The following is a 22,434-nucleotide window of genomic DNA, read 5'->3' on the forward strand; positions in this document are numbered from 1 at the left end:
AGGGGTTATTTGATTTAACACAAGAATCAAGAAAAATACACAATAATCATATTGGGAATTATCCCATTGGTAATAGGAACTTATGGAATTAATCAGTTCACACACCATAAACAATCCTGCAGACATTAAGCAAATAAAATAGAAAACAAAATGAATGATGTAGATATCTATGCAGAATTCAAAAGATGGGGAGACTGGTTCAAAGGCCTGCTCGGTGTCTACACCGAGGGCAGCTGTGCCTGACAGGCTTCACACAAGCACAGCATAGGAAAGGGGATAAAAGGAATGTAGGCTACAATTTGTAGGGGAAAGACATCCAGATAGGATGGATCCTGAAAGATTCATTTCCTGATCAATTGTCCTGGAGATAGGTTGTGGGGAAACTCCTGTGACTGCTGAGGGAAGAAGCCTTGAGTGTGGCTGTATGTGGTTCTCTACTTTGACAGAAGCAGGGACATACATGACCATAACTGGGTGTTCTGGAAAAGAAGGATTGGTGAGGCTCTGTGACAGAACTCACGTTCCATAGCTTGAGGGATTTCATCAAAGAAGTGAATGCCAATGGACACACACAGACACTGAGCTTGTCATTCACCAAGAGTGTGTGGTGCCAAACTTTTGTGAGGCCAGAAACCAAGATAATTTCAGCATAGTGAGAGTCCGAAGTGACCAGCAAGGATTACTAGAATGTTGAGGACCTGACATCCAGGGCTCTTATAGTATTTGAACAAAAGGCATGTCCTTGGGTGACATGAATGCTGAAAGAATAGTTCTTTTCATACCTCAGAGGTCCTTTGTCACAATCTAATCAAGCCAGGATTTCTCCAAGACCGCTGTGCCTAAGGCTGGGGGAATCTCCTCTTGACCTTAATTCTTCAACACTTTGGAGGTACGTGACTCCTTGCCTGGGGTGTATTCATGGCTACCTTCTGATTAATGTTCACTCGATTCTGGTGTGGCTTGATTAAGTCACTTTGCTAACTAGTGACTTGAGTACGTGGCTACAAATTTCTAACCTCTTGGCACTATCATTTGCTTTGGCCTTTTCAGCCACTGCATCTATAGATGCAAATCCTAGGGTGCAAGGCTAGGCTTCTTAAAGCAGCAGAGTATATCAGTTGCTGGGGAATGTAAGCAGGACAGTGCTATGGCACTTATGTCCTGCTTGCAGGCTCCCCATAGGCATCTGGTTGGCCATTATGTGAACAGAATGCTTGCTTAGACAGGCTTTTGGTCTGATTCAGCATGGCTCTTCTTAAATTTTTGATTCATTCACTCATTACATTTCTATACCGCACAATAGCCAAAGCTGTCTGGGCAGTTTACAAAGATTAAAAACCTTTAAAAATGCAATATTGTGCAAAATACAAAAACAGTTTAGCTATAAACATATAAACAGATGGCAGACACACATACATATATCTAAACAATAGCCTATGACCTGACTAAAAATCTATCGTAAGATGCCAAATGCATGGGAGAGGAAGATCTTAGCCTGGTGCCAAAAGATAATGTTGGCACTAGGCAGGCCTTGCTGGGGAGTTCATTCCATAATTTGGAGGGTGGGGAGGCTGCCACCAAAAAGGCCCTCTCTCTTGTTGCCAGCCTCCGAGCCACTCTCAAGAGGCACATGGAGGAAAGCCTTAAACAATGCACATAGTGTACAGGTGGGTTCATGCCGGGATAGGCATTCCATCAGGTATTGCAGTCCTGAGCCATGTATGGCTTTATAGGTCAAAATCAGCACATTTAATATATAGGTGAGAAATATAGTATACAGGAATTGAGTATATAGCTGAGAAGTAGAAAATATGGATACTGGTTAGGAATACTGCTGTTTTTAGTTACAAACCAGACTATAATGGGACAGCATTAACAACGGAGGACAGAAGACAGAGAATCTAGGTATGTCCTGGATAAGCAGGCAAAATGCACTGCATACTGTGGTAGAAGAATGGTAGTGGAATGGGGAAATATTTATAATAGATGTATTCAAGGAGTCCCTGAAGTTCTTACGGAGGACGTGTCAATAATAATGCTTGAGAACGCCTAGGCTAATCAAAATAATGAGACAATGCATAAAATTGTTCTAAATGAGGGAAGAGCATCCACTGAAGAAGTTGAATCTTTTCATATCCCAGGAAAAAAAAAGGAATCCAGTAGGGGTGTGCACAGACCCCCCAATCCACTTCGTGGCCCGATCCGGAAAATCTGGATTGGGCCCGATCCTCTTTGCGCCACTCCTCCCATCTCCCGCTCCGCTCCGCGGAGCGAGATCCAGCTTCACCGCCGTCACTATATGGACGGCGGCGGCGCAAGATAAGCCACCCACCCATCCCACCTCCTTACCTTCCTCCGTCTCGGGCTTCAATTGAGGCCCCAGTTGAAGCCGGAAGAGGCCTCGGCCTTCACTTCCGGCTTCAACCGGGGCCTCAATTGAAGCCCGCAACGGAGGAAGGTAAGCGTCCCTCCTCCCTGCTCTCTTACCTGGCGGCGCCAGCGGCGCCAGGTAGGCCAGGCCCCTGCCCCCTTACCTTCATCCGTCGCGGGCTTCAATTGAGGCCCCAGTTGAAGCTGGAAGAGGCACTTCCGGCTTCAACTGGGGCCTCAATTGAAACCCGCAACGGAAGAAGGTAAGTGTCCCTCCTCCCTTACCTGGTGCTGCCGCCGCCGCATGGATGGTGGCGACGGCAGCGCCAGATTAGTCCCCCGCCCCCCCCACTTACCTGCAGGCGAAGCTCCGGATTGAGGCGATCCTCTTCGCCTCGATCCGCAGCCCCCCTGACTCTCTTCGCCTCCGCCTTTTTTGGAGGCGAATTAGGCCGCCTTGCTCCTGCTTCTCTGAACCGAAGAGAAGCGGAGCACATACCTAGAATCCAGGTCGTTGAACCATTTAAAAGAGCCAAATGTTTACTCTTTAGAAAGGATATCATAACCATGGCACAAGTTTGCAATTACCTGTTAAGGCTTTTGCAATGCAAACAAAGTAATTGCAAGCCAAATTCTCCTCCACCCAAGGGTTTGCAATTGCATGCCACACAGGGGAGCGTAAATTGTTTTCTAAAGTTATGCCGCTCATAGAGTTTATATTTCAGATTAGCATTTCACAGCCTAGATTCTGTTTCATTATGCAAACTGGCTCAAATAGGGTACCAAGTTACCTGTCTTGGTGAGAGCAGAACCTCTTTGTTGGAGGAAAAACACACACTGGAAAGGGGATAAAGGGAATTCTAGCTGAATGCAGGCGGCCTGTTAGAAACTTGCCTGAGGACATTTCCCAGCACACAACTGAATAGACAAATTATAGGGATTGGATGCACCCATTGAGCTTATTTGATCCCTACAAGCCATATGACACCAGTGTCTAACTTGCATCATTCCTTATCGAACTGCGTTTCAGCCAGGGCTGGTCCTACAATTAGGTCGAGGGAGGTTGATGCTTCAGGGAGCAGATGCTGGGGAGACAAGGGGTGTCCATGGCAGCCTTCATGGCCCCTGAGCCCCCTCTGGCCATTCCCACCTTCCAAAGCCAGCAGCTCAGCAGCATCCATGCTTACATGTTGCTGGCCTGGGCTGACTGTCTCGCTTAGTTACCTCCTAATGAGTCACAGACATCCCCATTGGGAAAGGTTCCCTTCCAGGCAAGGAGCCAAAGAAGCAGCCAGCACATGCTATGCAATGATGAAGCAGGTATTGTGTCAGCGCATGCACTGTTCTTCCCATGGGACACACGCTGATGCCATCACTGCAGTATTGCAGCATTTGTTCAAGAGAGCTGCAAGCAGGCGCTAATTGGAACAATCAGAGGGTGGTGTTGAGGTACTGGAGGACAGAGCTGTGTGTTCCACACAGCCTGCCCTGTGCCCTCCAGTGCAAATTAAGACTCAGCTGCCAGTCCAGTTGGCTTCTGTACATGGAATACGGGAAGTTCTGCATGCAGAAGCAGTTTTCATATGGGAATTCTTTTGCTAAAGAGAACAGCTGTACTGAGGTGCTGGTAATATGCACATGTATTTAAATGCCATTAATTGATTAAAAGCCAGGTGATAAATCCACTAAAAATAATTTATCTACGATAGCACAAGCTTAAAGCGATTCCAGAAAGCTATTGGTGAAGCCAAGTCTTAGCCTGAAAGGAATCAAAGAACCAGAAAAGGCTGTTTTTCAAATAGCTGCCATTTATTTATTTATTTTATTGCACTTATATACCGCTCCCATAGCCAGGGCTCTCTGGGCGGTTTACAGAAATTCTAAAATTAAGATTAAAACAATTAAAAATTCCTGGTTGTCATTCCTAATAGCAACAACCCAATGGAATCATGGACTTTAAAACCTTGCCTGGTGGCAGAAACATTGGATGTGGATTCCCTGACCCAATTCACATGACTGCAGTCTGAAAAAAAATCTGTTTTCAAACTATATTCTACCAAAAAACTTTTGTGCCTTAGCCTGCCGGCCTGCCTAAAATTCCCACAACCTCCTCTTGGAATGTGCTGTACTCTCACTACCATCTAGTTACATTGTGCATTATTTATCTTCCTTCATGCAATAGTGTCCTATCAGAAATAAGTGCTATCCCCCAGAGAGCTTCAGCTATTGGGAGGCATAGAAATGTAATAAATAAATAAACTCCTAGATAAACCACTGCCAATAAACAAAGAATCAGGCATGAGATACCAGCCAGAAAATAAGGGAATTGTATAACTAGACTAACATACACAAACAATATGTAGTCATTCTTTCTGACTGTACCTTCCATTTCCAAGGCTCCCAATGTTGCTAGTCGTGCAGCTTTCAGTCCAAACCCCAAATAGCTGTAAAGGAGGACAAAGGGTGCTTAATTAAAACTTGTGTCCACCCCATCTCACAGGTAAGACAAAGCAACAACCTATTTTATAAACATGGACATAAGTGATTGTCTCCTAAAAGAGCCTACTGCTTGCTGAGCCCTAGATGTTAAATGTCATCTCTTACACAATAATCCACAATCTACCCCAGGGTCACCAACCTTTTTAAACCCATGGCCACATTTGGGAATTTGAGATATTGCTGTGGGCACCACCACAAAATGCCTAAGCAGTGGGTCACCGCTTTGGGGTCTACCCTTCATGCTTATGGATCTTAGGTTACATCTTATTCAGCAATTTTTCCCCTTCATGTTTAATGGACACCACAATGTCTCTTTAATAACAAATTGTCTAATTCAGCTAATTGCTGGCAGTGCACTACAACTAATGCTTCTTTTAAACATGTTTTGGCAGCATCCAGTAGTTGCTTCTTTTCGCAGGGAGGTTATTACACAGGAAAAAAATTGTACTGTTACAAAATTATTTGCCCACTTCATGGAAATTAACAAAGGGTCACCGTAAATGGATTCTCTGCACTCTTTTGACAGCTAAAAGCTTGATATTACAACCCTGAAAGGATAAACATTCACGCAATGGATTGAGAACCTTACAATGTTTTGAATATTTGAAAGGGTGGCATATATCCATTTGAAAGGGAACCTTTATCCATTTGAAAGGGAACCTTCAAATGGATAAATGCTAGAAAGCTGAATGCATTTCATACAAAACCATGTATGTATATTTAAAAAATGGGAAATACATACAAACACACATGCATTCAGGTGCCCTATTTATTATGATGACTAGTATTCTGCAACAGGCATTTAAAAATTATTCTGATAGCCAGCAAAAGACTCTGACTTAAAAACTGAACAGCACAAATTATTAAGATAAATATGGCTTCTGAATGAAGTTCAGTAATACCCTTGAGTTTTGAAGAAACAACCATTTATATAACACCTCCTCACTCACCTGTGTGTATAGAGTTTAAAAGTGCTGTTGAACATTTGAAATGAGGTAAGAAAATCTACCGGTGTTTGCTCCAGCGTGTCCTAAAAAGCAGGATAATGATAAAGGATTATTCAGTGATAGCGACTTCAAGAGAAAACAAGCTAGAAATTCACTGCTGATTTCCCGATATGTTTTGTGCTGCTTATACAGAGCCCACACCACTGGATAGAGGGGATGCCTTTCTGCAGCAGCATTTTTTTTTTGACAAATTAGTTGTAACGCACCCTATATTTTGTTATTTTTGCCTGCCCTTGGAAGAGAGGCTACATTCTAGCCTGGAAAGGCACAGGTGAAGCCTGCCATTATTAAAAGACAGACACACTTGGGATAACCAAGTGCTGCAATAAATGGAAGTGATATTTACAGAGTCACCTTCACATAAATCTTGCTCAGTGGGAAGTGTCACATAGCTCAGTGGTAGAGCATATGTTTTGCATGCAGAAGGTCCCAGGTTCAATCCCCGGCATCTCCAGGTAGGGCTAAAAGAACGCCTGTCTAAAACCCTGCTGCCAATCAGTACTGACAATATTGGGCTAAAAGGATCAATGGCCTGACACAACAGAAGGCAGCTTCCTATGTAAGATACGTAAGCGTGTGTTCGGACGGTTGTGGGGTCAAAAGAAGCCATTGAGGCTTCTCCCCTTGCTCCTGTGAATGCTGTGTGCACACCTGACATTCACATAATTAACCGTGCTGCAGCACGGTTTGGCATGCCGCCCCATTCTGGTGCGCGATGCAGCAGGAGGGACTTCGTATCCACCCTACAACCCCTACTGCAAGTCATGGGTTGTAGGTTGTGAAGCCGCCCCTGCCATGCTGCGCACCGGGTTTGGATGATATTCTGCCCCTGCGCTGCAGCGCAGGTAATTATGTAAATGATGGGCATGCAAAGGAGAAACCACAATGGGCCTGTTCAGAAGACACCTTAAACCATGTTTTTAACCATGGTGGTTAAGCCAGAGAGCCAGACCGCATTCAGAAGACACCTTAAGCCATGGCTTTAACCATGGTGAATAAGGCTTTTTGCTTTATTCACTGTGGTTAAAGCCATGGTTTAACATGTCTTCTAAATGGGGCCAATGGCTTTTTCCACCCGCACCCCCTGAAATCATCCAAACTCAGACATACAGAATTCTGATTATTTATTTATTTATTTATTTAAAATATTTGTAACCTGCCCTATATCACTAGGATCTCAGGGTAGCATATAGATGAAATTATACGATATAAAACAATAAATATATACAGCCAAAAACAAATTAAACAATCAAGCTAAAACTAGTATAGAATTTAAAAGCAGTAAAAACAATTCATCTATTAATGTTCAGACAATTTTTTTACTACAGTGGTGCAGTCATGTTTGTTTTTATCTGCATTGTTTTAGCTTTTGTGATTTTTTGTATTTTATGTTTTTACTGTAAATTGCTTCGAGCACTCAGAAGAGGAGAGGCAATTCTAAAACACACTGCAAACTGAGGCTGGTATTAGAAAGATCAGAATATCTAAGATACAGGCACTATTTTAAAGAATAAAACATTTTGTAATAGCCACACAGCTTGAGAAGCAACAATATTAAATGTATACCATTTCATATTCTCTCTAGTATTTTTTTTTAAAAAAAAGTTTAAAAGAAGCCTAACAGTTTAATGGAGATTGTTATACCAGATCTAGATGAAATAGGAACACAAAATAATTTGGACAGCTGCACCAGATTATACAACATGATGGCACCCCCCAACAAGGCTGAATTGTATCTACTCCTCACCTCCAGCTGCGGCAGAAATGTAATCTGTGTTGAGGCTCCTCCCAGGTCCAGAGTCCCCACTGTTTGCTGGTTCCGGCCATACAATTGCCCTGCAAGCAACATTGCAAAAGTTCAAAGATTATCCATATGCCATAAGGGATCCCATGTTGTTATCTGGCCTTCGCAGCCCTGGTTGGATTTCAGCAACAGAATTGTGAGAATGTAGTGGATGCACAAAGTTAATATTCTGCTATCAATGGGCTGCCTGCTCAATTTTTGCACCAGGCTACCCAACACTTAAAACTGAACCATGCAGCAGCAATTACCTGTCAAAAAGTTCACAGTGATCCAGGCAAGAATACCTGCAAGGAGGAAGAAAAAAAATGAAAGTCCTTCCATCTTTGGACCCAAAATGCAATCAACATACAATTATTGCACTGTGTGCATTTCTTCAATCAGTTCTGTCCAAGCAGAATATCATTTCATTCCTTGATTGGGCTTCTAAGCTCCTTCTCTCTATCAGCCTTCACTGCTGAAACTTTAATTAAGATCTTAATTAATTCCCCCTTTTAAAAAATACTTGACTTCATTTCACATACCTTCAAATCAGTCTTTTGAGATAACCCTTGCAGAACTATTGCATCAGCTTTACCCAAACCAACTCTAAAAGATCCTCTTAACTATATCACACCTGCTTTTGGACAGCTCACTCAAACAAAAACGAACAAGTGGGTTGAGGGGATACAGGCTGAGCCTGGCATGTGATCAATATGATATGATAGCACATGGAGAGCACTGCAGGACTATCTCAGCCCATATTTAGACTGCAAACATGCAGGAAGGGCCTCTGTTACTTTGTCTAAAATTGCATCATCATAATTAACATCATCATTAAAAATACTCACTATGTAAAGCGAGTTGAAGATCATGTGATAAATGTAGGCTGAGTTACAAGCAATGTATGTGATGAAACAAGCAACCATTTCCCTTCAGATGTCAGATTTCACCTAGAACTTGTTCACCATGCAAATCACCTTGGAAAAAGGAAAGGAACTTCTCGTGCAAAGCACTTGAGTCACTGCTGACTCCTAGAGGGACGCCTGCTTTCGCTGACGTTTTATTGGCAGACTTTGTAGCGGGGTGGTTTGCCATTGCCTTCCCCAGTCGCAGTTACCTTTCCCCCAGCTAGCTGGGTATTCATTTTACCGATATCAGAAGGATGGAAGGCTGAGTCGACCTGAGCCGGCTGCCTGAGAACCAGCTTCCGCTGGGATTGAACTCAAGCTGTGGGGAGAGTTTCGGCTGCAGTAACTGCCGCTTATCACTCTGCGCCACATGAGGCAAAAATTACCTTGAGTTTGTCCTAATTATAAATTCCATGAGGAAAACAACATGCTTCGTGCTGACTGCTTTTCATCTTCACCAGTACATCCAAGGAGGCGTTTTCTATGTCTCCCTCAGCAGCTGCCTCAGATTTACACACTAGGGCCTAATCTACACCAAGTAGGCTATTGCACTATGAAAGCGTTATGAAAGCAGTATATAAAAGGCAGCAGCCACACCAAGCAGGCTATTGCACTATGAAAGGGGTATATGGTATGTGTCAATGGGCCCCAGCAGTTGTCAGTGCACTTGAATACCACTATAAAACAGAGCAGTAGTGTGGCTCCTGCCTTTTATATACCGTTTTCATAGTGCAATATCCTGCTTGGTGTAAATTAGGCCTCAGAATTCTGTCAGAAGGTGAATCAACTTGAATTCCAATTCTTCTAATCCCCCCGACCACTTTGTCTTTACTATTCAATTCCAGGAGCCCTTGATTTTGTAGGTACCTGAACCCTCCAATTCAGTTATTGATTGAGAGAAACAATCTCATATAAAGCCATAGAAACAGAAAGCATTAGTTCAACACGAGGTTGGACACTATCTTGAATTCTGGGCTTCCAGCTGATAAATAGGATTGGGAACAGCAACTGTCAACACTGTCAAATTAATCTAGAAAAGTGGGTCAACAAAATTTACCAATGCTTCTTTCATAATTTTCCACACCATTTCAACAAATATATCCTAGGCTATAAATAAAACACTGTAGGGTTTTTTCCACCTTGAGTGGAACACTAGAAATCGTTTACCTTTCACTCAACCCTGAGGGTCACTTCCCATTCTGCCTGCTTCCATAGTTATTTCTCTCCACTTGGTCCTATCCTTTTTCCTCCTCCCATGACCAACCTTTGTAAAATCCCTCTCAGGACCCACCTTCATAAGATCCATCCATGATGCTAACACTGTTATTAGGAACTAGAAAAGGAGATTCTTCAAAGACCACCTTGACCTGTGGAAAGGAAAAAAATGGGTGATATTCCTAGAACCTGGAGCCATACATAGGATGGTGTGTGCAGATGTCACAACATTCCTGTCCTACAAAAAGCAAGGTGAGTACAGGTTTGATTCTTTTCACCTAGCTCCAGATATCATAAATAAAAACATGACTATCTCCTGCCTTATTAACACCCTACTCTTACTAAAAATGATCGCAATGATAGGATTTACAAGTGCATTACACAAGCCTGGTATGGCAATAAAACACACCTGTGTCAAATTCATGGCAAAAAGTACACATAGGCAGGCAGTAAGAGGTGTCATTAAGGAAGACCCCTAATTTTGCATAATGACACCCACTGCTCTGAAAATACAACCCAATGTTACCTGTGAGAGTAGAGCCTGGGCTTTATGCTCTGCTAACAGCCGCAGACCAGCTGTGGCTTTCAAGACTACTGGGGTCTTTTTCCAATGGCTGGGTGGCACTGCTTCTTTGGCCATGGCTAACAATTTTCTGACAGTTTCAGCTCCCTAGAGAATAACAGAAAACAAAACATAAACATTAGTAGGATTGGGCAAAGTACTTGTTTGAAAGCGTCTTTCAAATATTCTTCCTTCGATTATTTCCCCCAAACCAACCTTTTTTGCGAGGACTTTAAATAGCTTAATCCCTTAATAATTCCCAATCCTATCAATGTCTCTCTTAGCCCAATGTCTCTTATTATTCCCACTGTTTATTTCAGATTGTTAGGTCCTTGGGGACAATGACCTGTCTATTTCTTTTCCAATATGGAACTCTGAAAAGTGCCATGTACACTGATGCTTCTGCATGCAGAGTTGGTGAGGGAGTTAGCTCAATGGTAGAGCACATGCTTTGCATGTCAAAGGTCCCAGGTTCAATCCCCGATGCCTCCAGTTAAAAGGACCAGATTGCAGGTGGTGGGGAAGAGCCTGGAGAACCATTGTCTTCCAATCAGATTGGGCAGTAATGGGCCAGATGGACAAATAGTCTGATCTGATGTAAAGCAGCTTGATATGAAATCCCCTTCAAATGCCAGTGGTAAGTGGATGTTTTCTTGATATTTATAACTGTTTGTTTTCCCTCTCTTCTTTTCATCTATTTCTTACCTGCCTCTATTCTCCCGCCACCCCATCTTTCTATTGCCCTTTCTTTTTCTTCTTCATGTTAAACAAACTTTATTTAGAATAGGCAAGGAAGGGGGCCCAGTTGTAACGAAAATCCATCAGAATGTCTTACCTTCACAGGTTGATCAGCGTATGCTGAGAGACCTGGCTTCACTGATTCAAAGATTTCCCCTTCTAATTCTGCAGGCTTTTCTGCAAAAATTAAATAAAAAGAGCTTTTACAATGGTCACTCTTTTTCAGACAGAATATGTTAAAACAATAGACAATCACTCTAGAACCTATATACTGATATTTTTGTAACATATATATATATATATATATATATATATATATATATAGGATGTGAATCAGGATTAATATTTAGCCCTAATAAATATCAATGATATTTATTGAAAAGTCTTAACATAAGTAAAAGTTATGCTTTTAGCAAATTGTCCCAGTGATTCAACCAAAGCGCTGAAAAGAGGCAAGCTCTGGTGCTTCAGAAATCATATAAAAGTTGTTTTATTGGTTAATATCCAAACGTGTTCTGCTCAACGTTTTGGACTGATTGTCCTTCGTCAGGAGCTATAACAATTTCTAAAATATACAAGTTAAAATAGAAACAGGGTTACATGGCACTATTTTTCCCTGCATAGTCACACCAGTGATTCAACCAACAGCTCTGTCTTTCAGAGATCAAGCTTTTTAAAATGAACAGGCAAAAAAAAAAGTTTACTATGGGCGTGCACACAATTCTTTGTAACACAGGGCGTATGGGTGGGTGGTTCACTATCACACAGTTTCCTAGGAAGACACAAAGTTATCTTTGAGAAGAAAGAGATGCTCATGAGGAAATGCCTTAGCTAATATCTGCTGCTTACATGTTCTGTACATGACACCAGTGGCTCTCTGCAGGATGCAAGTATGATAAGTTTGGAACCATAGCTTGTATCCCTTAGTTTATCTACCAAGAGAATCAGTTCTCTCAATAAACCCTTTTATTGACAACTCTAGCTTGTGGGCACTTTTCTGTTTTCGGTCTACCTCTGCACATCCAGTTCCTGAAGGTTGACCCCTAAGAGAAATGTCGGGACCCTCTACCCTAAAGGACGTCTAGCCACCAACATGCACACTTTTACAGATTCTGACAAGAAAAAGCGAAGTAGGTTATTTAAAAACTGCAGAAGAACAACAAACACTGCATACAAGTTTGATGATTCATTTTGTGATTGTACTTGTTCCTTAGCATTGAATAGTTTCACGAATGGGAGCTTAACACGTTTGTTTTTTACTGGTAATCTTTGGAATTCACCAATTTTACAGGACAACCATTTAACACATTATTATTCCCATTCAGTAAATATTTAGAATGGGCCATTGTGGTTTTGGTTTTCAAAGTGCAGCCAGACTGACATTTTGCTGCATGATCTATTACTGGCTGTAATGCAAGGAGGTGGTTCAGGGCCATGCAGCATCCTGTGCTCCATCATCCTTTGTTCCTGATTAACATTCTCCTTCTGCTGTGTTTTTTGTAAGCAACAAAATATAGTCTTCTCATTTAAGTGGGGACAAACTTCCTGCAATTTATCTATTTAGAAGCCTCATGCTATCTCTCTTCCTGGACATTGTGCTGCCTCTCCATTATTACTGGGGCCTTTATTACACCCCCCACTCACTCGCATGAATGTCTACCACTGTGTTCATTCATCAAGACACCATGCTAGATTCAAAAGCAAAAGGCAGTAATTTCATGACACCAAAATCCTTCCTCCCCCTCCTTTTGGGTCGTATTTTTAAGTACATTGCATTTGCTTTCTCTGGATGGTGGTAGTGCATGAATGCAATTGCACAATTTCATTATTATTTTAGGCAAGGACATACTGAACTCTGCAAAACCAGACATGACAAGTACTGAGATGATAGAGGACATAATTCAATGAAATGTGATAAAGCAAGCTGATCTGGACACAGCCAAACAACCAAAGGAAGGAGCTGGAAACATACCCTGTAAAATGATACTTCCCTGTTTTGTCAATCATCTATCTTATGAAACAAGGGCACCTTCTAAGTTAGAAAATATCTTTCCCTTTTCTGCCAAGAGCAGCTTTAAGAAAATGTATTTGTTGTGTTTGCCTAGCAATTGTTTTCCTAACAATACACACGAGAAGTTTAATATAACATATGGGCCAGAGCGATGTCTCACCAAGTCCTTGTCATGGTCAAACTCAATCTGCTTCCGAGTATTTCAGTCAAAACCTCCTTGGTATTTTTTATGAAAAAAAAACACCAATTTGGTTTTGGAGGTTTTTTTAAATTGTCACCTTCTTTAATTGTCACCTTAAAGAAGCATGACAATTAGGCAGCCCAAATGACTCACAAAAAACTTTATTTAGAAAGAGAAGTAAGCTTGTACAGACTGATGAAAAGGGAATGAAAACAATAATCGCACCAGACAGAAGCTATGAGAAATAAAGGCTTATGAATGCCTATCATTAAAAACTCTCTGGCTTTCAGAATTAAGTTTTAGGAGGTTGTTACAGGCATGCTCAAGATATTTCTGAGTCTTTTGGATGATGAACATGGTGACTGGTGTCAGAATTAGCCAAGGCTTACAATACATTCATAATCTGAGGGTCCCCATGGCATGTTCGTAAGAAACACATCTGATCAGGAGAACGTTCCCCTATAATCTTACCTGGGCTTCTCTGTATAAAGGTGTAAATGTGAATGCGTGTCCCAGTACTTCCTGCATCAAACATGATGCCATAAAAAACTTCCGCACTGACATTGACAGGACACATCTTAGGTGGGAAGAGGTCTTGAAACCAAATCTCTGGGTTGGGATGAGAAACTATGCGGTAAATGGAAGAAAGCGCAAATATGGCAATGACTGCAACCCAGGAAAGTGCCATGATACTTGGGAGCCTTAGATTGCTGCTGTTCAAATCAAGACTTCCAGAGTTGCAGAAGTTCCTGGAGAAAAAGTTATGAACCAAGAGAATTATTAGTCAAATCTTACTTAAAGAAGCTTTGAGACACAGAAACCTCCCAAATATCCTAAAAAGACAGACTGTTTACAGAGACAGGAACAACCACACTTCATGCTACAAATGTACTTCAGGAATCTGATGCTCACAATTTAAGGCTGCCCATTCTGTGTCTATGGAACAATTTAAAAATGCCATGCATATTTCAATAGATTTGCTCTCACACTTACAAAGCATCTGGATCTACAACTTCAAAATAATTTCTTAACACTGCCAAACTTCAAATTAAGCTATATATTAATTCAGCTAAACTGTGATCAGGCCAAGACTTTTGTGTCATGACTGTCACACTAGGAAGGCTGGGCAGGCAGAGAACACAAATGCCATTCAAAGCAGCAGACAATGGGAATCTCATCTGCTGCTGATGGCAGCTGCCTAGAGAGATGATTATACAGGGGGAAAGATGCCATAGCTACCAACAGATGCACTTAGTCAATGTCCTTTCCTTGTATTCAGTTTACCTCTGAGGATTATTCTTGTTTTGTGGATTTTACTTCCAAATCAGATGCAAATAATTTTTTACATTGAACTTCCCCACCAATGCTGTGTCCGATGATAGCACTATAAGATCACTGAGAGTAAGTAATATTTAAAGTAGAAAAGATAATAAAATGTACAAAAGGTCATACTCAATCCCCTTTTGCCTAGCACAGTGAATTCACTAAAGAGAAATTATGCTGAAATACAAAATACAAAACTTAATCAAATGACAGTTATGTGACGATGTTCGCATTAAACCATTGTGGCAAGAGAAACTGCATAAAATCCTGCCCTCTGCCACCATGATAATGGGGGAAATTAATGTTGCTGATAGTTATTTCTGAGGATCCTAAATAATGTGAAGTCAGGACTTCACACCACTGTACAGGTTTCTGCTCAAATCCAAAACACAAAATATTTAACAATAAATTCCATCTCTTCCTCCACTCAATATCCTAGTTTTTCCTGCTGTACCAATTTGTTCTACCCTGTTTGATAACCTATGTTGTCCCCATATTCATAGGCATTTGTCTTCCTTGCCTGTTCTTAGCTCAGATCCTTGTCTGTTCTTAGCTCAGGCATGAGCCGTCTAATTTGTAATAAGCCTCAAAGTCTACCTTATACACCAGTCTTTCAGCATTATATATTATCATCACTACCAGCCTACTGCTTATCTTTGTCCACTCACAAGTAATGAATACTTGGCATCTGAGTCCATAATCATTCGACCCTTCACCTGCTCCTGAATCCACCCTCCTGCTCCTATTTCAATTTGCTGCCCCTCCCACTCAGAAACCTCATCTCCCCTTTGCCTTTTGTTCCATTTCCCTGCCTCTAATGCTGATTAGAGGCAGGGAAATGGCCTCTAATCAGCCATTAATCAGCCATCTCCAGCCTCTAATGCTGATCCGTCAACTTCATACCTAGCTACAAACAACCTAAATGGAACCTTCAAGCCTCCCTCAGTTGCAATACCTAGATTCAAACAAATCAGTTTTGTCCCAAGTGCAGGAAAACCTATTCCTGGAAAGTAATATGGCCATCTACTTGTCATTTTAATCAAAAATAGGGACAAGAACCAGTCTGCTGAACTATATCATCCATATACATGTGTGTATAGGTGGGGTGGGGGCTCGGCATAACAGCATCTGAGCTATGTTTTGCCAAAATAAAATGGCAAAAATATGATCTAACTACCTTAAATGCTTACAGAAAGCATTTTTAACCGAATCCCCAACTTTATTAGAGTTCTATCCAATCTATTAAAATCAATAAATATAGTTTACAACAATGAAAACACAACAGATTGATAATCTAAATCAAATTACAACAAAGTTTAAAAAGCAGCTGCAGTTGGAATACATTAATCAACTTTACCAAGAGCCAGCAGAAATTTTGAGAGAATATACACACCACCTCTGTAAATGTGCTGCTGAGTTTTGTAGCCAACTGCAATTTTCTCAGCATGATATGAAAATAGTCAAACTCTAATCTGAGTGAAATAAAGGCACAGATGCACAGAATAGTATCCATAACAAGGAAAAAACCAGTGTAGGAAAGTAGCATCAACAGAAGAAGCTCATAATGAAAGGAAAAATTCAAAATAGTGCTGACCACTATTTCTTAGAAAACCCATGTTGTTTTTTAAAGAAACATTGGCCTACACTATTTAAAAAAATTTAAAGGCTCAATAAGAACTAAAGTAGCCCAATGTGCACTACAGATTTACTTTATTCAAGCCTTCACAAAAGTTGAGAACTCCTTCAAATAATATAGTAACCAAGACCGAGTATATATTTCAAAGTTCCTTGACAAGCAGAATCTGCCATCAAGCATGGAATTTTATTTATTTATTTATTGCATTTCTATACCGCTCAATAGCCGGAGCTCTCTGGGCGGTTGACATGAACAGAAAAACAACTATGCAGCCCAACCCTAAGAATGTTTATACAGAAGTCCAAATTAGTTTCTCTTTCTCAGCCTAATATTTTACACAAGTTATGGGAGCAACTTGTGTGAAGTTGGTGGGGAAGTAAACCTACAGTCATTTATGCCACTCTATGCTCTTTAGCATGACCATTTAATCCCTCATACCCTATAAATGCAGTATAAGTATGCATCACTGAAATATTATTATTTGTTTGCAGCTTTGATCCCATATCTTTATCCAAAAACTTAAAATTTTGGCAGCTTCATTCTATTCAGTTACTTCACAGCAACTTAACTAGTCAGGCAGCTGAGAGAGATGTCACTACATCTGCACTTACCTCTTTCTTGGTTTCATTTACAACTAAAAAGATTCATCTATTAGTCATGCAAGCAAGAAAGCAGCATGTTAGATTTCAAGCTGACCATTCTCCATGAACCTGGGTTTATTATTTATCTAATGCAAACAAGAAAATATGTCCAGGTTGGGTTTCTTTTGCACCAGGTAAGTTCAAGGGGCACATTTCAGCTAGGAAAAGGCTCTACGGAGAATGCTACTGAATCAGAAAATGATTTACCAAGTTGAACATTCGTTGTAACAAAAGGGCACAGAGTCCTCATGATGACTCAGGGAAAATCGAGCAACGTTTGGCTCATCCTCTTATATCACACGATACAGATCCAGTTGGCACTGCGGTAGTTTACGAATAGATGTTGCTACCTGAAAAGTGCAACATCAAAGCATCCCTAATACACTGTACCACAACTCCCAGAAGCACCAGCATGAATAGAATTTGAGAATAAATATTCTTTTCAAGGCGAACTCATCTACCCAAATCAATTCGTATGTAGTGAAATGACATGTATTTTTGTTTATGATGCTGGTCAGCTATCTGGTTAAAAAAAGGCATATTTAAAAGCAAACAAACGGTGAGGTGGCTAAAACTATTTTCCTTTGTATGCAACAGACTGAAAAAGAAGACAAGCCTGGGGAGAGATGCGTGTCAAGTGTGCGTCTAATTGAGTTCTATGGAGTAGCGACCCGGCAAATGCAACCAAAGGTAAGCCAGGGACACTTGGGAGGCGAAAACCGAGCCAGCATTACGCAGAAAAGCCGGCGCAAGGGAGCTCGACCCCCGGCCCTGAGGTGCGGAAGGTCACGTCCACACACGCCCACGTCCAGTTCTCCACTCACCGCCTTCGCAAAGCCCTCAACCTTCCACATCTCGCCGGTGCCGCGTGTCACGTCAACACACTGCGCATTACGTCACGGGCGCACCCTTCTCCCTCACTTTTCCGCGACGCTTGGTTCCCATAGAAACGGGTCGCCTCCCGGGGAAAAACACACACACACACCGGAGACCAGGGGCCTTTCAACATGAAGGGGAAGGGGAAAGGCGCGAAGGGAGGGAAGTAGGTAACCGGGGAGAGGATGGGCAGGTAACCGGGGAGAGGATGGGCACGGGGTGCGAGCAAGCTGCCCAGGTCCCCCGGGCACCATGACCCCAACCCTTGCCCCTTCACTCGTGCGGTATTGTTCCCCTCCCGCAGGGGGAAGAAAGGTGGCGGCGGGGCCGGCAAGGGAGACTCGAAGACCTTGAAAGAGGAGTCGGAGGCCGAGAGGGCTAAAGCTGCGGCGGCGCTATGGGAGGCCAGGCTAGAGGTGACGGAGATCTCCCGCAAAGAATACCGAGAAGCCGCCCGCCGCCTTGCCCGGAACAACGAAGAGCTGGAGCAGCAGCAGCGGCAGCAGGAGAAAGACACAGTCGACGTGATCAGCCTCCTCAAGAAGCAGGACGCGGAGAAGGAAGAGCTGGTAGGTACGGAACACTGTCACTCGGTTTGTTTAGCCAGCCTTTGCAGTGTTGCCGTCTTAAGGTCTGTCTGGCAAAACTAATCGGACATCAAAGCATCGTTTGTTCTCTTAAAGCATAATCACAGTTGTCTAGTTTCATGGTTTCAGTTATTAGCTACAAAATGGAGAAACTAATCACTACTGCCTAAGGAAGATGTACTGCACCTCAGAATGAAGAAGTCATCTAGAAAGAATTTCAGTGCGCTGGTCATCACTAGACTACTCTGCCCATGTTTTCAAGGGATCTGGATAGGGAGGAGTTTCCCCTTAATACCTTTTAGCCACACTTTCCTTGCAACAGACCGTTGAACACCACCTTTGCCAGAATCATTATCCCTTTTTCACCAAGCTTCACAAAAGTATGGATATGGAGTACTGTTGTAACTGATCGCTTACCTTTTCTTCACCATTTAACAGTCCACTCTTTCAGTTCACCCATGGCAGAATTAGACTGCAGGCTTTCGGATATGGCACTCCACTGCAGCTTTTTTGGAAATGAGAATTGTAGGAACAAAGTTACCTCAACCACCATACCCCTGAGGAAGACCCCAATAGGGAGATATAGTGGTGCTTGCAAACTTGGGACATTAGTTATTTCTCAATATTAGTGCAAAGTTATGTACAAAGTATGTCTTTCTCAATATTAATAACACAAGGAACTTATGGGGAAATTAACCAACTGTGGACTGCCTGCCCCTCCCTGTACAGAATCTGAGATGCTTAAGTTTACTTAAGTTTTCCAGCTGCTGAAGAAGGGAATGATTGGATTCTCTCTTGATTTTGTTTTTTAATATGTAGATTGAGAAGCTGAAGCAGCAGGTTAACGAGTTGAAAGAAAAAGCTAAAGAAGAGAGTGAACAAGTGGTGAATGGACATTTCTTCTGACACAGTTGGTAACATGGGGAATTGGAGATCAGGCTAAGCACATTTTGGCTATTGGGCCTTACACATAAATATGCTAGACAAGACTTGTTTTGCAGTAAAGATATTAAACCTTATCTTCTCTAAGGATCCTACTCTAGCCGCTTATGGCAGTGGTGGGCAACTTGTGGCCATCCAGATGTTTTAGTCTACAACTGCCACCATCCCTCACCATTAGTTATGCTGGCTAGGGCTCTTGGTTGTTGTTGCCAAAACATTTCGAGGTCCAGAAATTGATCACCCATGCCTTAAGTAGTGACTAGGTCCTTAACTGTTCTCTTGTTTTTTGTTTTACTAGGAAAAATGGGAAAGTGAGGCAATAAACCAAAACTGCACACTTACTTGGGACTAAGTTCCGTTCTACTTAGTGAGATTTACTTCTGAGTAAATATATCTAGAATACGGCTGTAAAAGAGATGGAGTTCTCACCACCAGTTGGTTCATACAATCTGAGGTAGAACTGGCTTGGAACTGGTATACTATTATTTGGTTCTTAAAAGCCCTTATTTTGAAGCTTAATTTTATTACTTATTTTAGCCCTTTGGTGATAAGCTTTTCTTTGGTTATGGCCTTTTATGTTAATTGCTTTTTAAAAGGTGCATTTCAAGCTGTTACTAAAGCAATGTGTTCATTTGCCAATGTTTTTTGTATTGATTTTTGCGCTACTGCTGCCTCTAAGGGAACAATCCTATGAAGATGGACATCAGGCTCAAAATTTGGAGGCTGATGACTATCCAGTCATCACCTCTATGCATTTTGGGGTAGAGAGGTAATTCCACCTGTCTAGCTGGGGAGCTTCGGAATGGAGGGGTGGGGAGGAGGCTGCAGTGCGCATAGGAAGATGCATAAAGCAGCTTCCACAGTCTCCTCCCCTCTCTGCCTCTGGGACCACTCCCTTTTTGCCCTCTCTGTGCTCCAGTTACAAGTGTGGAGACATATCCCGCACAGCGAGAACCTTGCTGGCTACAAAAGGAAGAGGATGGGTATGGGGAGAGGGATTCTGGGAACCAAGGTTGGAGTCCTGGCTCTGATCTCAGTTCCCAGAAGCCGAAAAATCCAGTGGCCCTCTAGACAGTGTCTAGTGGCCATAGGATTGCATCCTTAGTTGTTTTCTTCTTGCTAAACATTTCTGATTTGCAGGCAGAACAATTCACTAAACAGTTGGAGGAAATGGAGGAGAAATTCCACAAAAAGGCCAAAGAAATTGGACTAATTCAAATTGAGTTGAAAATGATAAAGGAATTTCGAAAAAAGAAAACACTTTTGGAAAAAGAACTTGAGGATGTGAGTTTATTATTAGCAACTATTATGTTAACTAGTAGAAGGGCCCTGTGAACTTCATGTAGCCAATTCCTGTGTTAAGACTGCCAAGATGTATCTTCCAAATCTGAAATGGAGTTTTGAGACATGGGATCAGAATTAACTTCAAACTAGAATAGGATTGAAAGTTATTATTTTTCTTGGATTTTAGAAGGATAATTTAATGTTTGCGTTTATAGCTGGATAACGTTGATTTTCAGATAAGTATAAAAAGAAGGAACTTTGCATCATATAAGATGTAATGTGGATTTCAACATTGATCTGTTCAAGAACTGGGTACAACAGATTTTGGACAGTATATCTATCTGAGGGAAAGGAAAAGGTATGTCAAATGAGACATCGTACATAAGGGCCTATGCTTTGTTTTAAAACAGTGCTCACAGAGTGCACATTAGCAAACTTGCAAATATGTGAAAAAGTGGGAATAGGTACAGTGAATGCAAAATTCACAAATGAGAGGATAGTTTCTAGATGTAGAAAATGCTGGGGTGAGTTGGAGACCTGTGAAGTACCTCTCTAGGCAGTTTCATTTCAGGCAGTCCTCTAGATTGCTAAAATAATAATTAAATACTTCTTTAAATCCCAGCTAAAAGACACCCTGGACATCACAAAAAAAGAACATCAGGAAACAATCTGCATGTTGGAGAGAAAGTTCCTTGAAGAAAAGGTACAGTGCTTTGGAAATAGTAAATATGCTGCTTCAGCATGCTTGATCCCTGTAATAATGCACAAGCTGTTTGTTTCTTCCTGTACTGGTTTCCCACCAGTCCACATAGATTCTAGGGAGAAACTTGCAGTCTAGCACAGGTAGCTTTCTGTAGTAACTAGTCTTTAGTACCACCTCTTCTTGGAACACTTCTGTTGCTCCTATTTATACACAACTCAGAACCACCTGGATGTGTATTGAATAAAGGAATAAGAGGCATTGTACTGATCCATATTTATTTGTGTAACTTTACCTGTTACCTCTATTCCTCTCACTCCACCGAATAATATTTAAACCGATAGGGGAAAGATCTGGATTTCAGAATCTTTGCTGTCTACGTATGCTTTGAACTTCAATATTCCCACTTTATACCTTTTGTCATCTTGAAAGAAGAGAATTAGCAGCCACTTTCTCCACATACTTTTGAAATCTGAATGCTACTTTGTCCCTGGCTTTAATTCCAAGGTCTCTGTTCTTATACTATTATCTATTTTCTTTCAGCAACGCCTAGAAAGAGAAGCAGAGAAGAAGATTATAATGCTGGCAGAAAGAGCTCATCATGAAGCCATTGTGTAAGATTTACTTGATTTCTCTGTTCCTTAATCATGAAGAAGATGCTAAAATATGGTTAATTCTAGGAAATCCACGTGTGTACTTCATTCCTGATAAGTAAATAAGATGCTGGACCCAAAGTAGTCTTAACATGTCCATGAATGCTATCTCCATCAGCTCATTTTGGATCTACAGTTTGTGCACTATAAAACATTGCAGTTAATACAGGAAGTTTGTGGTGTCAACTGCTGAATTGTCTTTGCCCTTATTCAGGCAGTTGGACAATGCTGGAAAAGCGGTTTTTACAGAGAATATTCGTCTTCATGAGGCTCTTGGATACCATATAAAGGAAACAGAAGAATTACAAAAAATCAAGCAAAAGTTAGAGGAGGACAATGCCTTTCTTTTGCAGGAGAAGGTTCTTGTTATGATTTTTCTCTTTTCATTCTTGCATAAATAAGAGAACTTGAAATCATATTTGTGCAGGTTCATTAGGACTAGTACCTCTCCACAGAGTGAAATGTTAGAATTGCTGACATTTGGAAAGCTCAGACTCTTATTCTGTTCTGTAAGTGGA

At 41.5% G+C, this 22,434-nt stretch overlaps 2 protein-coding genes across 4 annotated transcripts in view; one reads left to right on the top strand and one right to left on the bottom strand.

Moving 5' to 3' along the window:
* Positions 1-17,757, bottom strand: part of ENTPD5 (ectonucleoside triphosphate diphosphohydrolase 5 (inactive)) — a 23,633-nt gene extending 5,876 nt beyond the window's left edge. Inside the window, exons 1-9 of one of the 3 annotated variants that reach the window (XM_063117861.1) lie at positions 17,699-17,757; positions 13,746-14,023; positions 11,180-11,259; positions 10,309-10,452; positions 9,859-9,934; positions 7,929-7,964; positions 7,624-7,712; positions 5,820-5,899; positions 4,753-4,814 (exon numbers count right to left, since the gene is read on the bottom strand). In XM_063117861.1, coding sequence (XP_062973931.1) covers positions 4,753-4,814; positions 5,820-5,899; positions 7,624-7,712; positions 7,929-7,964; positions 9,859-9,934; positions 10,309-10,452; positions 11,180-11,259; positions 13,746-13,962 — 784 coding nt within the window. In that variant the 5' untranslated portion in view covers positions 13,963-14,023; positions 17,699-17,757. Of the gene's footprint in view, positions 1-4,752; positions 4,815-5,819; positions 5,900-7,623; positions 7,713-7,928; positions 7,965-9,858; positions 9,935-10,308; positions 10,453-11,179; positions 11,260-13,745; positions 14,024-15,117; positions 15,183-16,844; positions 16,949-17,698 lie in introns of those variants that run through there. The other 2 variants (XM_063117858.1, XM_063117859.1) reach the window with 2 other exon arrangements.
* Positions 17,553-22,434, top strand: part of BBOF1 (basal body orientation factor 1) — a 12,148-nt gene continuing 7,266 nt past the window's right edge. The window contains exons 1-7 of the mRNA XM_063118475.1: positions 17,553-17,650; positions 17,956-18,319; positions 19,157-19,222; positions 20,420-20,563; positions 21,186-21,266; positions 21,807-21,877; positions 22,131-22,275. Coding sequence (XP_062974545.1) covers positions 17,553-17,650; positions 17,956-18,319; positions 19,157-19,222; positions 20,420-20,563; positions 21,186-21,266; positions 21,807-21,877; positions 22,131-22,275 — 969 coding nt within the window. The remainder of the gene's footprint in view (positions 17,651-17,955; positions 18,320-19,156; positions 19,223-20,419; positions 20,564-21,185; positions 21,267-21,806; positions 21,878-22,130; positions 22,276-22,434) is intronic.

Source organism: Elgaria multicarinata, chromosome 2 (genome assembly GCF_023053635.1).
Source record: "Elgaria multicarinata webbii isolate HBS135686 ecotype San Diego chromosome 2, rElgMul1.1.pri, whole genome shotgun sequence".
NCBI lineage: Eukaryota > Metazoa > Chordata > Lepidosauria > Squamata > Anguidae > Elgaria > Elgaria multicarinata.